The 17688-nt window shown below is 31.1% G+C and overlaps 3 protein-coding genes across 3 annotated transcripts in view; 1 reads left to right on the top strand and 2 right to left on the bottom strand.

The window, feature by feature from the left end:
* The window catches only part of LOC113404864 (uncharacterized), a 295398-nt gene that overhangs the window by 15048 nt on the left and 262662 nt on the right, over positions 1–17688 (bottom strand). Inside the window, exon 2 of the mRNA XM_064218812.1 lies at positions 11797–11886. The gene's annotated coding sequence lies outside the window, so the exon portion shown is untranslated. The remainder of the gene's footprint in view (positions 1–11796; positions 11887–17688) is intronic.
* Positions 12265–13887, bottom strand: LOC113404866 (pyridoxal phosphate homeostasis protein). Its single transcript, XM_026645936.2, has 4 exons — positions 13641–13887; positions 13158–13515; positions 12710–12951; positions 12265–12417 (listed from the first exon to the last, which is right to left on the bottom strand). Exons 1-4 carry the CDS (start codon positions 13731–13733, stop codon positions 12346–12348), a joined length of 765 nt encoding a protein of 254 aa, XP_026501721.2. The 5' UTR covers positions 13734–13887; the 3' UTR covers positions 12265–12345.
* Positions 14316–17688, top strand: part of LOC113404859 (huntingtin) — a 36202-nt gene continuing 32829 nt past the window's right edge. Inside the window, exons 1-4 of the mRNA XM_064218814.1 lie at positions 14316–14520; positions 14749–14890; positions 15177–15298; positions 15719–15936. Of these exons, the coding sequence (XP_064074884.1) occupies positions 14456–14520; positions 14749–14890; positions 15177–15298; positions 15719–15936 (547 nt within the window). The 5' untranslated portion in view covers positions 14316–14455. The remainder of the gene's footprint in view (positions 14521–14748; positions 14891–15176; positions 15299–15718; positions 15937–17688) is intronic.

Below are 17688 nucleotides of genomic sequence, written 5' to 3'. Positions count from 1 at the left end.
TATGTAAAAGCGTACTTCCATAAAATGTTACATTGATATTGAGTGCGTACGTATGTATGTATATGTACGCGCGTACACGAATACGTGAACGTTCTTTCGTTTCACATAAATATCTTGCCAACAAATCATGATATTATCAACTCGAGACAAATTTTATTCGAAGCGTAAACTAAATTATGCACAATATATATCAGAATAAGTATTCTTTACATTATTTTCACCCAATCAATTTTTTTATTAAATATATCTGCATAAAAAGTAGATATTAATCGTAATTTGAATTAATTACACGTTAGTGGATGCATCGAATGGGAAGGTAGCAGTGGGCAGATCGAATTGTACCGAGACCAATTTATTTATTATTAATAATTGCCTACATGTTCATTATAAAAAATCAATTGTCTGTGCAGAATCACGTGAATATCGCTGGCTTAATTTTAATGAAGTGTTATTTTAAAAAATGCAACTAAACCTAGCGTTTCTTTTTATTCGCGGTAAATGACGTGTATTTCTAATTTTATTTTTCTTTTTTTTTTGTCTTGAGCCAATAGGGCACATATTACTTCGTCAACGTCACGCGCGATGAAGAATTGTTTTCTTTCAGTTCTAAATTCGTCTTAGCAACGTTGTTATTGTCAAATATATTTTTCGTACAATATATTGTGTAATATACATATATAATTAACGTAAATAAGACCAATGTCATAGTTATTAACATATTACCTAAGACATGGAATCTTATGCAAAGCAATACCAGTTATTTAGAGATTACAGATTTATATTATCATAAATTTCAATTCCATCTTGATCTAGATTTGTGTGAAGTGTCGTGCGGATTTAATCAGTATGTTTAGCTTTTTAAGGTTGTGTCCGGTCAAATATTTACGTGTCTGTCTTTCCAACTTTAACAGACTAAAAAAATATTGTTTATTTGTATTTGTTCTTAAACCCCAACCCATATTTTGAATTGAAACTATAACACTCATTTGCCTCAATGAGTTTAAAAAGAAAATATACCAAATAACCGACATCAAAAATATTTCGAATACCTACTTGAATTTTTTTTTTTTTAATATTTATTGCCTTTATTATAGAAATTAAGATATCTAATATTGATACGGTTACCATCAATGTTGGTAGGCAACTAATTAGGAAACTATTTATGATTAAATTTTGGATACATTTACTAATAAAAATTCATATTAAAAACTAAAGTAATTGCCGGTAAATCCCATAACTGGGCTCAGGCATCTCTCTTTGAAGAGCTTGAAGCTTATTCTATCACGCTGCTCCAATACAAGTTGGTTGATACAAGTGCGACAGATTTTCATGAACATTTTTGACACATACAGATTGTCCTTCACCGGCAAGCTCGAGATGAAATATAGACAGAAATTGGAATTGGTTTGAATCATCAACCCAACGGTTTAGATGCACGCGTTCTATCCACTGTTTGGTTTCAAATAAACTTTGAATGACATTTGAATGACAAATGAATATAGTGACAAAACAATTGATAAGACAATACAGGATTAGTTCCTTAATTAAATACTGGTTTTATTATATCATATCTTAATATTTCCACAGAGCACCGTCCAACGGAACCCGACACCGATATTACATAAGAATGTACCGCAGCTTTATCCATCTCTTACGTCATACTATTAGTTTCAATCACCTTTTATAGGTCATAAAACTGATGATGATGTTTATCGAAACAATTGAATGAAATAGACGGCAAATGATTAAAATGGTATAAGAAAATCACAATTGCGTCCGCTACTTTTAATTGCATATAAAAATAGTTTAAATACTTTTATGACACGGAAAAATAATAGCTGGGATTTTTGAGGTTTTTTATTAGCTTTTTTTTTTCGATTGAAAACTTTGTACTATAGAAAAAAAAAAGAAAACTTTTTTGTTTTAGGCATTGACCGCTTTAGGACTCAAATTTAAATGCTTTAAAATAAGAAAGTATTATCCATTGAAAAATTATATCATCGTGCACAATATTTATTAAGGCAAGTGTTTTAGGAATTACTTTTAATGGCTTACTAAAATCACTAAAATTCTCTTAAATTGAGCCATTTCAACGGTCCGACCGGTCAGTTCGCTTAGTATACGACGGACCTCGGCTAATATTAAAATTTTCTTATGAAAAAAGACTATACGTATTGTATGTCCTGTTGTATTTTTAACCTATAACTATTAATTATTACACACATTATCGGCTTTTGATTTTATATTCGCTTCACTTCAGTACAATATTTCACGAGCTTCCTTCTTGACCTTTTGTTAAATCATCTCAGTTATTACCATAATGAACAGTAAGTTAGGTTTTTATCTTTTTAGTAAATTCATAGTTACGTATCTCATTATTTTTATAAAATTATAATAACAAGAGTGAGAACTAGGTTTTAATAAGATTATAAAACTTAAACTATCTAAAAAGGAAACAAAGAAAGAAAGCCGTGTATTTTAGAAACATTAAAATTACTTAACGGTTTTGTAAGGAATATATAATACTAGCGAATCGTCTCAATTTCACACAGATAAACAAGAGCAATTAAAATTTTATCTCGAGTTACATAAATTGTATTAAAAAAAAATTTTTATGCAGAGAAATTTATTATCATTGTCTTATTAGAATCTTTAAAAAAAAGACAATACTATGACTTTTGACAGAAATACAGAGCCAATAACATTTTTATTTACATATTGTGAAGGATGTCGATCGTTGATTCGACATCTGGATCTCTCTGGCCAATCGTCAGAATTTGGCCAGAACATTTTTATTCTGTTTTTCCGTCAGGCGATTCTCAACGGCAACCAGAAATGGAGTTGGCAGTGTGAACACATGCTTCGGAAACTACGTGAAGCCGTTGTCTTATGCCAAACACTCTTCGATCGTGTCGGATGCATCCTATAATATTATATGAGTGATGAATAGAGAGCGCATGTGTCTTTATGCGCATACTTGTGCCCTATAAAATGTCCGACAGTTGGGTAATTTCTCTTGAGAATGGCTGTCTTAACATCTGTCATGATGACAGTCAATATGATAATTAGATAACGACATCATTCTATCTCATTTCTCTCTCTATCTCTCTCTGTCTTACTGATATTGCAAAATTTACTAATATACGGTTATTTGATCATTTGTTATGACTGTTTATATTAATGTTAATAAAACAGTTACTGATTGTTGTCAATAGATGTCGTTAATGGTACATTAAATCGCGCTAATATTGTTTAAAGTTATTATTCTAAGTATAGCGTCGTCCATTTCTATACTAATATTATAAATGCGAAAATAGCTCTGTTTGTTACCATCACGCTCAAACAGCTCAAGGGGAAGGAAATGAGTAAACTTAAACTACCTTATTTTTATTCGTTCTCGATGGGTTTTATGTGGGTGACGGTTTGTGTGCTATAGGTAAGTTTTTATAAATTTCGCGCGGGTAAAGCTGGAAGTTCAGCTAGGTTAAAAAATGAGTGTCCACTGTCCTGAGTCAACAGTTTTTTTAGTTCTGTTTGAACTGCCTTGCCTTTGTTTGAATTGAAATTTGTTTTGCCTCTCTGCTCTATTACAGCGTTACAGTTTGAGTTACGAAATGAGTCTTAAACGTCTTTCCTATACGATTAAACCGACTTCAAAAAATGAAGGATAATATCAATTCGGTTTAAATTTTTTATATTTTACCTAAGTACTTACTACGTCATTTATGAACCGATGTAGATATTTTTGAAAGCCATAGTTATCGTTTGGTCCCATTGAAAGAAAATATTTATAGTTCTTTTTTTTTGGAAACACTACATTATTGCGACACAAAGTTTGTGTTTGGGTCTTCGAAATTTACGAAGCATTTTTTATTGGGACGCCTTTGATTACCCATTCGTAGACGATTAGAGCGTCCGTAACTAAATCGTTTCTTAATCGTCTTGTGAATTGTAACCAGACAATATAATCATTCAATTCATTTTGTTATTGATCAATATTTATCATTACTAATAGTAACGTCTGGTCCGTCTGTAGTGTTGCCAGCATTCTCATTTATAATGCGTTCGCCCCAATGATTTTCTCCGCCTACGTTGACATCGTTAGCCATATACAGATAAATTGCTAATGTATCTAATTAAACACACAAGAAATACAAATAAAGTCGGACTTATATCTCTTAAAATTAATAACGGGAAAGTTAAATTCAATCGAATTTGTATTTTTACGGTTAATCCGGCAAAGTAACGTGTACCGTTATAGTTACTTATATGCAATGATAAATATAATACATATAATATAAGTTTCTTAGAATTCTTAATTGGAGAGCCGAGATGGCCCAGTAGTTCGAACGCTTGTATCTTAACCGATGATCGCGGGTTCAAACCCAGGCGAGCACCACTGAATTTTCATGTGCTTAATTTGTGTTTATAATTCACCTCGTGCTCGGCGGTGAAAGAAAACTTTGCCGCATTGGAGCAGCGTGGTGGAATATGCTCCAAACCTTCTCCTCTAAGGGAGAGAAGGCCTTGGCCCAGCAGTGGGAAATTTACAGGCTGTTAATGTAAGTTTCTTAACACTAACATTTTAGAAAAGAAACTTGTATTATTCTAAGCCAGGGAAGGATCTTCTAACTATACTCCGCGCGTTACTCAACAATATGGTATCGAGTATATTACTATGATAAGTCTCATAATTTTTACGACTTAGTAAGGTGTATGCCCCACTTTCAGGCTGAAAAGATTAGGAAACCCTGTTTAAGATTAATTTTACATTATTTATAGTAAGTAAATAATTCTCAAGCTAAATTAACTTAAAAAAAAAAACCACCGTCACGAAATGAAAATGCAAATGAAAATAGAAATTATTAATACACTTATAAATGATTTAAATAAATATGCATAAATCATCCATTGTTCGTCACGAAAAGAAATTATATCAATTGTGGTCGGCGAAATTTAACCGCTTTCATATTTAATAGAAGCGTAGCGATCGTTAAAATCGTTCGAAACGTCGCAATTACGATTTTCACTTTTTTAATTTTCGTGTCGGCCATTACGTAGAGGTCAAAGTGAATGAGATAATATCTAGCTTAAGAAACGTATACGAGAATTACTGACCGAAAATATTTGAACGGTGAGTTTGAATTTCGTCTCCCGAGAATCAAAATGACGTAAGACCAGTTGATCTCCAACGAAAGTCATTGTCTGGTCGATGTCGGCGTCGATGCGTTGAAAGTAGTTTTGATACCAGTACCAATCAGTAGGAAGCAATGTTTGCGCTCCACATTCTTATCCGTCAATAGAGCCTCTACCCAGAAGTGGGACATAAAAAAACATGAGATATCTTTTGAATAATCATGTAAAATGTGTTTGTCATTATCATATTTATGTCAATAACACAATCTCTATTGTTAATTTTGTTTCACCTAGCAATTTACGAAGTCATTGTATTGATGACTAAGTATTCATATTCGAAGATCATTACCTTCCTAAATAATAATAAAAAAAAAACAATAAAACTTTTTGTTTTACTATTTTATTCCTAAAGGTAAATACCGGCAATATTGATATTCTAGCTCGTTCTACACTCGAAAGTAACCTACATAAAGTGTTTTCCAATGAAATGTCATGATATCAACTTTTAAGAGGATGTAGGAATCTTAAATGCCTCTAATTTACATAAGGTATTAAGTAACTAGTATATTCTCAATACTTTCGACCAGTAGCGTTTATAAACGCTTTATAAACGTTCGGTAAGTGTGTCAGTCGTCAGACTCTAGTCACGGCGCTTTTGTGCCAGTTATTATCAAGCAATTGACCGTTTGCAGCTAGAACTGCCATCAATCATAATATAATTTTGTACATTTCACTGGACCGTATTATTATTATTTACATAACATAAGATATAACAAGATTTAATATAAAGTATGTAAGGTTGACTTTTTTTTCTTGCATCCCTGGCCTCTGTATATACTAGTAAAGTGGGGACAAAATTGTAAATAGCATATAAAGTTTGTAAGTAAGTACTAATAGTATGCATTGTAATGAATAGTCTAATTCAACGTAAATAATTTAGGTATAATAAGTTTGCGATTCAACGGGGAAATGCTGCTAAAATTCTTGCCACCAGTCCATGTGGTTGTGATTTATGCAGAAACAATTTTTAATTCTTACTTACATATATATAGTTAAGGTCTTAATGTTAATAATGTGAATATAATTCAGACAATAGTTATCTACTGCTGGAGTTAGGCCAAGTGCTTTCCAAGGTGAACCAAACCTTGTTTTACTTTGTAGTAGGGCTGTGTGCAAGCCTGTCTGGGTAGGTAACACCCACTCATAAGATATTCTACAGCAATGCTTGGTATTATTGTGTTCCGGTTTGAAGGGAGAGTGAGCCAGTAACTACAGGAACAAGGGACATAATTAGCTCACAAGGTTGCCGTATTAGAGTGGTCTAAGGGATGGTTATTATTTCTTACGATGCCAATGTCTATGGGCAATGGTGACCACTTACCATCAGGTGAACCATTTGCCTGTCCGCCTACATACATAACAAAAGCATTTCCATTCTCTGCCACCGGCATGCCGTCAGTTCCTGCCACCTCCTACAGGTAATCATCGCTTGTCGATAAGGATTCCACGAAGGTTGGCAGATGTATACCTTACTTACTTTTAACTAACATTACGCTTCCTGTGCTTCATCAAAAAGTATTAATATGTGCTGTCAAAGCGCTTTCGGTTGATTTGAGTTAATGTTGATTTCGGTTAAGCTTACTAAAATGACGTGTTTATTTCGATTACCGTTATAGTAAATTATTCGATCCGTAATTTCCAAATGAACAGTATGACAATGACTCGACAGTTTTAGTCTTAAGTGTGATTGCGTTGTAAGCGTTATTTTACTAAACTATAAGTTCGACCATTGTGGAAAACATTTCAATTTAATTTGCAAGTTGCGATTACTTTTCTTTTATTCTTAATTCCATTTTTTACCGAAAACACCAAAACTCGAAGCTACCAAAGAAATAGAAATAACAAACAGAGGAGATAAAGTCACTGATCAGCTTTTCTTTGCCAATTTTTATACCGCAGAACAATTCCGTAAGAATTCACTTCGTATCTCTAATATCTAATAAATCTTGACAATCCACTTCCGGTGATACTTCACTTTGATACGTGTATGCTTTAAGCTATATAACTTCAGAATACCTCTACTGAAGATATATATAACCTAATAACCTTATATTTGAATGTTGTTAAGATATTCGAATAAAGAAACGTAACAAGGTCACTTAGCTGGATACCTAGCTGCTATCCAAACTGGGACCAATGTAAAGATATTCAGTAGAGTGCAAACTAGTTACCTATTTCTTTAAAAAAAAAACTTCTTTAGAACTTGCCGGCTTTTTTTAATTTGACTTTGGAATGTAATCAGAATTCAAGAGAATCTTCTAAGAATTAAATAATTCATTAGCATTTTATACTTTATTTCAAAAGCTTAACTACAATAATTTTGCATTTAATAGTTGCAATGATATTCTGTTAAAACTGTCTTCATGATTCGCTTGTGAAATGTTGACTATTATGATTCGTGTATCCTTTAAAAGTTATAAAGTTGATAGTCAATGTCACATATCACTTTTTGACATTTGGCGATCGAGTTCAGCAGTGCGATACTGTAAATCACTTCTTATCTTACTCCTTAAATATTGACAGTCGACTTACATTTTGATACTTATATCCTATAAATTTCCTAATTGATATAACCAATGTCGTTTATTACATTCTGACAAGCTTGTGTTCTGCGGTGAGTTTCAAGTTTCATGTTACAGAATAGCCTAACTGTGTTGAGTTTCGAGTTTTTTGCTACAGAATATTTCTTACCATCATTCGGTGCATAGATGCACTATATAGATATCTTACAATATATGAATTTCTTTATTTCTCAAAATTAAGTTAATTCTTTAAACGATCAATGTCAGAATCGTGTACAAATGTACGTTTTGATAAATTAATTCAATAATATATTGCTAGTTATTAAGCCGTTAGAATTATCAGATCTTTTTAATAGGTATTTTTTTATTGTTAGGCAGGACATTAGCAATGTAAAAATTATATTCATTGTCACCTTTTTGCAAACATATGTTCACAATAAATGTGTTTTAATTCCATTTTATTTTCATTGTTTTTAAGTTAATTTTGTCTATGTCGTTTTGTTTTATCCTTGCAGATATTTTTGTAAGATTTTTTGTATTGTGGTGAGCACAAATAAACGATTTATCCATCGTACGTAAAATAACGATTCTCGTTTAAAAAAACTCGTAAAAGTAGTAAATAGTACACAGCTTATACATACGACCTTTTGCAATAACAGTAACGATATATATTTAGCCATATAGTACCTAGTTCAGAATTACTTAACCAATATACATTACGTAAATCATATAAGTGTATTTCCGTAACAAATACCAGAGAATTGTAAGTTTAACCACTGGTTTTACTGAACAATAGTGACGGCGAACAAAGGCGACAATGTAATGTGACCGCTGTTATGAAATCAAATGCGGAAAGGCTACTGGATGAGACAATTTGCAAAACAATTGTATAGGAATTTACGAAAATAATTATATATTTTTTGTTACATTTTAAATTTGTAATGTCTTTTAGAAATAGTTACATTTACCTGGAGTTTTCAAAGAATGAATTTGTGTTTTAACTTATACATTTCGTGATCAGAGGAGAAGGAAGTCGTGAGGTAACATGCATATTGTGTCAGATGAAATGCTTCCACTTACATCTATATCAACCCACAAGTAGAGCAGCGTGGTAGAAGAAGCTTTAAATTATCTTGAAGAGAAGAGCCGTTTGCCCAAAATATTTAGTCCTTAAATATTTTTTTTCAATTTGTCCGTTTAAATATAATATTAAAAATAATTAACGATTATAGTCGTTAGTTTAGTATATTTTTATTTTAACAATTGTGATGATTATTATCACACATTAAACAATAAGACTTGTTTACGTAAGACTAAATTTAATATAACCAAATGAAACTCTTCAAGAACTTTGCAAAATATTATTATGATCATATTATGATACAGTTCTTTGCTATGGGAAAAAAAAGTACCGTACACATACTCCCATAACGAGTACAATCGAGCAATTAATTCGAGATGTTAATTTCTTTACGTGTTTTCATTTAATACTGCATTCCGAGAACAATTTCTCTCTTCACTTTCTAACACCCGAGTCCGTGACTCGATTATAATTTACTGGTAATACTCGGTATTCGTCCTCGCTTGATAGTCTACTTATCTAACAATGGGGTATATCGTGATTTAAATGTTAACTAAAAATATCACAGCTTGATATCAGCTTAACCATGTAACTGTAGATTACTTTCCTGGTTAAAAATATAAATCTTTATAGAATATAAAAGAATCTACCACAAGTTCGGAAAGGATTACCTCAGAAATGAGAAAAATCTACGAAACAAACTTAGTGGGAACTAAGATTACATGTGTTTTTCATAATGAAAATATGTCCATAAACCTGTATTGTCACAATGCGCAAATTCTAGGAATTATGATTTAATGAGCTTATTTATCCATGGCATGTATGAGCTATGAGCTCAGAATTAGGATAGGGGCGTATAAATAAATAGAACTTATATTATAATTTTTGTATGTCGTATTCCTAGTTATAGTTCTTATGATTTTTTTTTTACAACAAGTATTACCCCTCATAGTCAAAGTATCTTTTCCGAGATAGAGGGGATCAGGCTTACTATATAATTATGTTATGCGCAACCAGCCCGGAGCCTAACAACTGAAAAAAACTTAAGGTGAATTTGGTCTATAAATCTTTTTATACTAGCACCAAAAATGCTGTACAATGTTCCTTGTAAATTCACCTTCAAGGAAACTAATCAATTAAGTAGTTACAGAAGTCTAGTCAGAAGAATAGTCTTCGAGATTTCATTTTAAAATTAACTTCTAAACAATATGAGGACAAGTCTTTTTCTTAAAGTAATACATAACAATTCTTATAGAAATACTTACAAAAACAATGAATATTAATGAATGACATCATATCTTATTCCTTTTGTATTTAGTCAGATTTAAATAACATTAGTAAATAATGAAGTTATACATTAGATTATTAGAATAAATTTTTATTATCTGTTTACTTTAAAAACCTTTTAATTATGATGTTGAAATAAAATCAATATTAACAAAAATCTCCCATTTTCATAAAATCGATAAGTCATTCTATTTATAATTTTACACAAGAAAAAATCTGATGTTAATAAAAAACACTGTGAAAACAATTACACTTATTTTTATGAAATTATTTATAATAACAATATAAGTATGTGTTTATTATATATACAATAATAATAAAATTAATGTAACTGCATTAATAAGAATTCTAACACTAATTAGTTTCAACTCTAGGCCTTTGAACTTGTTGACTTTTGTTTGTCAATTTAAACAATAGTCTTACTGTTACCATTGAATTTTAAAAACCTATTTATACTGGTAATTGAAGTGTGTTTAGGTTTCCTCTCAACAAAATATTATGATTCTTAAATTACTTAATTTTTAATAATGTAACAGATTTGCTCCCTTTTTTTTTAACATAAAAAATTACAATTCTACAATTAACTAGAATTGTTTGTAATAAAAATTATATATTCTAATTGTTCAGAATCAAATCAGTTGTAGAATTTCATCATTTTGATTTGAAACAGATTTTTTAAAATCATATTAGATTAGATAGTACTTATTTTACAAGAATATCAAAGTTTATGAAATAAAACTAATTTGAAAGAAAATTCTATAACTCGTGCTATTTTCTGATTGATCATATAATTTTAAAGTCAAATGGATTTCAAATGAGGATTTTCATTATTAATTTATAAATTAAAATGCAGAATTATTTTATTTTTATTAAAATAGTTATGAAGAACATTTTTTTAGTTTACAATACAATTTCACATATAACTTGATATATGTGAAAAGCTTTTTTATTATTTATAATGAAAGAATAATGGCTACTGTTTCGCTCTATGTGTATCTAGTTACGAAACTGTTTCAAATTTTATCTTGATAATAGATGATTGCACCCTAGCTACTGTGGGATACTGTGCAATGATGAAGTAATGAAGACATTGTTTTTGTTCAAGATGCATTTACAACACCAATCATTTTATTATTTTGTAAACTTTGCAACCTTTATAAAAAGTACTTCTTGTGTTACTAAGTAGAGTATATATATGTATTTTATATTTAGTATTGCATGCAAGTTGCAGGTGCATCGTCAGTCTTATAATAAAGACAGCTATTTAGGAACTAAGGATCAAATTTCAATAAGACTAAATATGGTTATTCAAAAAGATAAATATGATGTAGTTTATAAATGATTCCAGTTTTGTAATTAATATATATGGTAATAGTTTTATTGACATTAATATATTATTATGTTTTCGTTTTTATTAAATATTTCAATAGTCTTATTATAAATTACTTTAAATAATTAAATAATTATAATTTAAAATTTTATATTATTTTTCATTAACACTCGACAATTATTATTAGACGTAAGCGTGCAATATTTAAATATTAATAATTTTAATAATATTAAATTGTTAGAAGACTGTCAATAGGATCATTGATGTGAGAAAAAAGATCATATCTTTTATTGTCATTTAGCCTTGTTTGCGATAAAGAAAAAGAATGGGTGACATTCAAATAAAAACAAATAAAATAAGTAGTTATCCTTCCCACTTACCTGTTAAATTAAGCGCTAATGATTCACGGCCTTGTTTCAAACTTCGAACAGGATATAAAACTTTTTAATTTTTAAGCACAGGAACACAAACTTAATTGTCAGTTCACCACTTCATACATCTAAGTCAAAATTATATATTTTTTTTTTATTTAAAATTTAATCTTAAACTCGTAATAAACGACTTACAAAAATAGTTTCACTTATCTAGAAAACACCTTGCGTTTATAATACATACAATCGACACGAACTTTCGTGGCGAATGCCATCACACCACAGAATACAAATTATAGTGAAGTGACACACAACTGTCAAATTGACACTGTTCGACTGTATATCCTCCATTTTCTTCTTTTTTATCGGTTTATCACAGATTATAAACGTCATAAAACTTATTTGAGTGAATCAAAATTAAGCATTATCATTTATAATAATTACTAAAGGGATGGAATGTTTTAAAAACAAATAAAATATAATATAATGATTATTTAATAAACATAACTTATATTAACAACATGAGATAATTATACTTCTTGCTGAATATTTATCAGATTACTTATTTTTAGGTGGTCTTACACCAAATATATTTGTACCAACACGAACAGTCGTAGCTCCTAATTCTATCTGAAATTATAAGAAATGAAAATATCAATTATTAATTATATTTGGTAAATATAGATATATTGTTTTAAATTATATTGAGATATAAAATTAAGTAATGCTGAAATAAAAGTATACCTATTACAACTAAAACAGAGATATTTAAAAAAAAAATTAAATAGTTAACCTCAAACAATATAAATGCAATATTTTTTATTAGTATAATATACTTCAAAATCAATCATATAAAAAATATATGAGGTTCAAGTTTAATCTACTAATAATAAAATATAAAATACATACAAATCATACTTACAGCATGTTCAAAATCAGATGACATTCCCATAGATAATTCAACATTATTAATATCTAAGTTCAATTTCTCGCACACTTCCTGTCTACATTTGGCAAGAGTCAGGAAATCTGGGTTAGGGCCCTGAGACGTGTCATAATCATACTGACCGATCGTCATAAGACCTTTGAAGTCTAAATCAATACAATTCTTACGCACATGCTCAACAAGTTGAGTAACTTGAGATGGTTCCACTCCATTTTTAACTGAAAATAGACAACATTAAAGAAAAAGATATTTTGAAGCAATTAATTTATATTTTTATATATTATTTTTATTAAAGGTAATTTTTTTTTAAGCTCAATATATTTTCTAGTAGATTAAAAAAATGATCTATGATATTGTTTCTAAGACAATCAATGCGCAGAACTTACACAAAAATAGGTATTAAACTTAAAACACAAATAGATACCTTCTTCTCCACTAGTATTAACTTGTACCATAACATTTAACTTGCTCTCATCTTTTCTAATTTTTACCCATTGTTTATTTATATTATCAGCCAATTTCTCGGAATCAACAGTTTCTACAATATATAGTCCAGGTGAGTTAAGTAATTTGTTTATTTTGTTTGTTTGCAAATGACCTATGAAATGCCATTGGATTTCTTTGCACTTTTCAAGTATCTGTGCATCACTGGCTTTTTCAGACAGTTCATTTACATAATTTTCACCGAAATGACGCTGGCCAGCTTCATATGCTTGTATGATTAATGGTACTGGTTTAATTTTTGAAACTGCGACCAATTTCGGCGCGATCTGAGGTAAATCCTAAAATTTATAAAAAAATATCATACAAAAATTCATCTCATGTTTATATTATTTTCTTTAATAAAGTTCTATTACGAAATAACTTCGTCAACATTTACTTAGAAGGTAGTGAACCTATAACTTACTTTACTCCTTCTAACTACCGCAGCCTCTATTTGAGCTAAAACAGTTTTCAGACCGTACATAATGTCAACTTCGTCAGACTTTTCATCACTCATTATTTTTAACTTTTAGCTCTTCTTCAAGTGAAATGATGACACTTGTTATCAAATCTTATTTTCTTATCAAAATGTAGTCATATCAAAAATATAATTGTAAGTTATTGTCAATCTATAGTTTTGACAATTGGCGTTTCGATAATACAATTTTAAAACAAAATTTTATATAGGTAAGAATACGGCGATTATATATCTATCGACGTTTTACAAATATGCATGTTTATAACGTGATATACATATGTACTAACAGTAATTATATTTTATAAATTACAACTTTTTAATCAATGATGTTCTTATTAGAATATCACTGTTTTTAATTCATTTCAGAACATAAGAAAGAGCTAATGTTGCCATTACCTTTAATTTGCCGCAATGGTACCCTAAATTTCTCTCCGAAAAAATATACTTAAATAATAAAAACATATATAAGTGCTGTTAAATATAATATTTTTAAGTGAAAGTATATTATTTCCATGCAACATCTGAAATGTGTGTTAAAAATAATTATTTTAGTTTGATTATTTTGCAATTCTTTCATACATTTTTGGAGATTTTATTTTTATGTAGCTATCACTATTTGGAAACGTCAAGTTAACTGATTGATTTTCCCGTTTGTTTTGTTGAGTTTTTCTACTACGGAAATTCTAATTTTTAGCTTACCGAGTTAACTTCAACTATGACAAATTTGCCGTTCCTCTCTGTTGGGTATTAAAAAAGCAGTCATGAACGTATTGGAAAAGGCGGAGAAGGCATTGGAATATTTAAAAAACACAGAAGGGCTTGTAAAGTAAGTAAGATTAATGCGGCAGTATTTTACACAATCGAAAAAAAAAAAAAATTAAGAACGATAAATAATTACATGCCTATGCATTCACGGTTTTCAGACCTGTCTGCAAGGATTTTTTATAGGGAAATTTTAAGACTTACTTAAATAGATTTTCAAAATTTTTCTTTGTATTGTTATTTCTACTTTGAATAATCTGTAGTGTTAAGTGTAAATATCGAAATTTCACAGAGGTCATGAGCTGCAAGCTGCAGCAGGAACTTTGGGGCGATGCTTAGGAGCACTTGGAAGCCGGCAAAACTGTGCTCGGCACTATGCCAATTTACTGCATACAGCAATACCCACATTGCTAACACTAGCTAGTAATGAGAGTGTATGTATTTAATATTTAGCTTATGAACAATAGTTTCTTAATTTTTCTCTCAATAGAATGTTTGAAATATCGAAACAATCTCTATATGTACAATAATATACAGATAAATGGTTTTTGACAAATTTATTTTGTTAAAATACATTCCTTGTTTATTTGTTACCTCACAAAAATTCTATATGTACCAAATTTCATTGCTATATTTTCATACATTTTGTATTGATGTATAAGTTATTAAATTGAATTACTAAAATGTATTATAACTTAAATATATATCTTTTAAATACAGGCAGAATTGCGTTTGCTCGGGGATGAAGCATTAAACAGAGCAGTGGCTGGTGGATTTGCATTTCATTCATACAAAACGAACATTGTATTGCAAAACCAAATAGATACTAATAAAAATGCAAGGTAAGTCAAGTTAATCTCAATTGCCTGTAGAGCAACATTAATACACCAGAATATTACTTTTCTATAATTTATCTATCTTTATTCCCTTGAAGATTCTGTGTCTGTGTAGTAATAATAATCAATACATATTTTAAAATAAAGTTCTAGAGAAAGTTTTTAGATGGCTTTCAGTAATGGACGGAATGATACATGAGGAAGATTTGAGTGCATAATTCTTCTTTAAGTTGTCAGAAAAAAAATATCCATATCCATAGAGATGTGTACTGTGACAGTAGCTACTCTACCCAAACAAAGCCAGGATTGGTAGTTAGTAATTAGTAAACTTACAAATATTTATGGCAAATAGATTACTATAAGACATAACAATAAAATATTGGGAGAAACCACAATGCTTAGCTTTTCGGTGTTTATGATTTGTAGATGGATAAGAGCAGCCCTATCACGTATATGTCTCGGCGATTGCTGGCTTCGACCTGGTGTTGGCAAGATTCGTTCACAAGCTCAGACACTATTCCCTAAACTTAGTCAAATTGTGAGACAGACCTCGGAAATACAACTCATTGTTGAGGCATTAGAGAATAATTTGCCTCGAATACTAAAAGCTTTGGCTGAGTATACCACAGATGAGGAAATTTCAGGTGAGTTTTATTGTTTTTGGTCATTTTTTAATATAATGGAGTAGAATTAAAATTTTTTCATTATCTTTTTTATGCTTACTGTTAAAAGTGCTTATTGTAAACTAAACTTGACTATGTGTTAAATATTAAAATCGATTGTCTACTCATAGTAAATTTTAAAATGTAAATTTAACGGTGTTTACGATTCCTTGAGTAGTTTTACTAAAAAATTTTGCCGTCAAAATCTAATCTTTAAGGACACTGGTAGTTTTAGCCGCGCTAAATATGTAAAGAGAGACTATACGTGAAAATAGATATGTGTATGTGTGAGTGTGGCACGCGACGACGAACGATACGTCCTCCCTTTGTGAGCGCTCTGCGCGCAATGCCGATTCAGGACGTTGCGTTTCAATATTGATAAATAAAATTTAAAACAAAATAAATAAACCATAATTAATCGTAATTTAAATAAAGAATATTATTTTCCGTACAAGGACTTCAAATTTATAATTGCACAAGTATTTTTAGTATTTTATTATAAACTGCCAGCTCCTGCGGTATCTAGAGGAGTACCAGCTGATTAGCGACCGCCAGTAAGGTTTCTGTCGGGGTCGTTCAGCCGGTGATCTTCTAGTTTACCTGACTCATAATTGAGCGGAAGCAGTTGAGAGCAAGGGGGAGGCATTAGCAGCCAGTCTGGACATAGCGAAGGCCTTCGATCGCGTTCTTTCGAAACTTCCTTCCTTTCCTCCTTTCGTAATTTCCCATTCACTGCTATGCAGATGACAGCACCGTGGACACCGGCCATGCTAATATTTCTCGGGAAAACGGAAAACTTGTGTCTGAAATCGAGTCTTTGTTAAACAAAGTATCGAACTGGGGCCGGCTAAACCTAATCCATTTCAACCCCAAAAAGACGCAAGTTTGCGCGTTGACTGCTAATTAAACACCATTTGTGGTAACTCCACGATTTGAGAACATTCTGTTAGCTGCCACAGCTAGTATCGGAATACTTGGTGTCGATATTTTAAGCCTCGTTCAGTTCCGCGGTCAATTGGAAGGCAAAGCCAAATTGGCATCAAAAAAGCTCGGTGTGCTCAGCAAGGCAAGACAGTATTTCACGTCGGCACATTGTCTAAGACTATACAAGGCGCAAATTCGGCCTCACATGGAGTACTGCTCTCACCTCTGGGCGGGGGCTCCCCAGTACCAGCTCCTTCCATTTGACCGTATCCAACGTTGAGCGGCTCGAATTATCGACGATCAAGCCCTTTCCGATCTGCTCGATCCGTTGGCTTTGCGTAGAGATGTTGATTTTTCACGGGAATATTACGAGGAATTGTTCGGATTAATACCGGCTGCTGAATTTTACCTTCGGACATCTCGGCAAGATTCCAAATATCACCCGCACCTAGATGTCCGAAAATCCACAACAGCGCGATTTTTAAGACATTTTCTGCCTCGCACAACCACTCTGTGGAACCAGCTTTCGCTGGCGGTTTTTCCGAACCGATACGACTTGGAACCTTCAAGAAAAGAGCGTACTCTTTCCTGAAAGGCCGGCAACACACTTGCAAGCCCCCCGGTGTTGCAGATGTCCATGGGCGGTGGTAGTCACTTTCCATCAGATGAGCCTCCTGCTTGTTTGCCACCAATAACATAAAAAACTATATATATTCGGTTTTTTAGAAATAACATGAAGTATGAAGCTTAATATTGTGCAATTAGCCTTGCTATTACACTTTTTTTTTTCTCAAAATGTTATATTAATAT

The sequence above is a fragment of the Vanessa tameamea genome, chromosome 24 (assembly GCF_037043105.1).
Source record: "Vanessa tameamea isolate UH-Manoa-2023 chromosome 24, ilVanTame1 primary haplotype, whole genome shotgun sequence".
Lineage (NCBI taxonomy): Eukaryota > Metazoa > Arthropoda > Insecta > Lepidoptera > Nymphalidae > Vanessa > Vanessa tameamea.
The sequence above is the reverse complement of the archived record's forward strand: the minus strand, read 5'-3'. Positions and strand labels throughout refer to the sequence as shown.

Excerpts from the sequence above, each read along its gene's own strand:
- LOC113404866 (XM_026645936.2), bottom strand. The coding sequence starts at position 13,733 with ATGAGTGATGAAAAGTCTGACGAAGTTGACATTATGTACGGTCTGAAA. Across the intron at positions 13,516-13,640 it reads CGGTAGTTAGAAGGAGTAAA|GATTTACCTCAGATCGCGCC; the intron begins GTAAGTTATAGG and ends TATAAATTTTAG. Across the intron at positions 12,952-13,157 it reads TAATACTAGTGGAGAAGAAG|TTAAAAATGGAGTGGAACCA; the intron begins GTATCTATTTGT and ends GTCTATTTTCAG.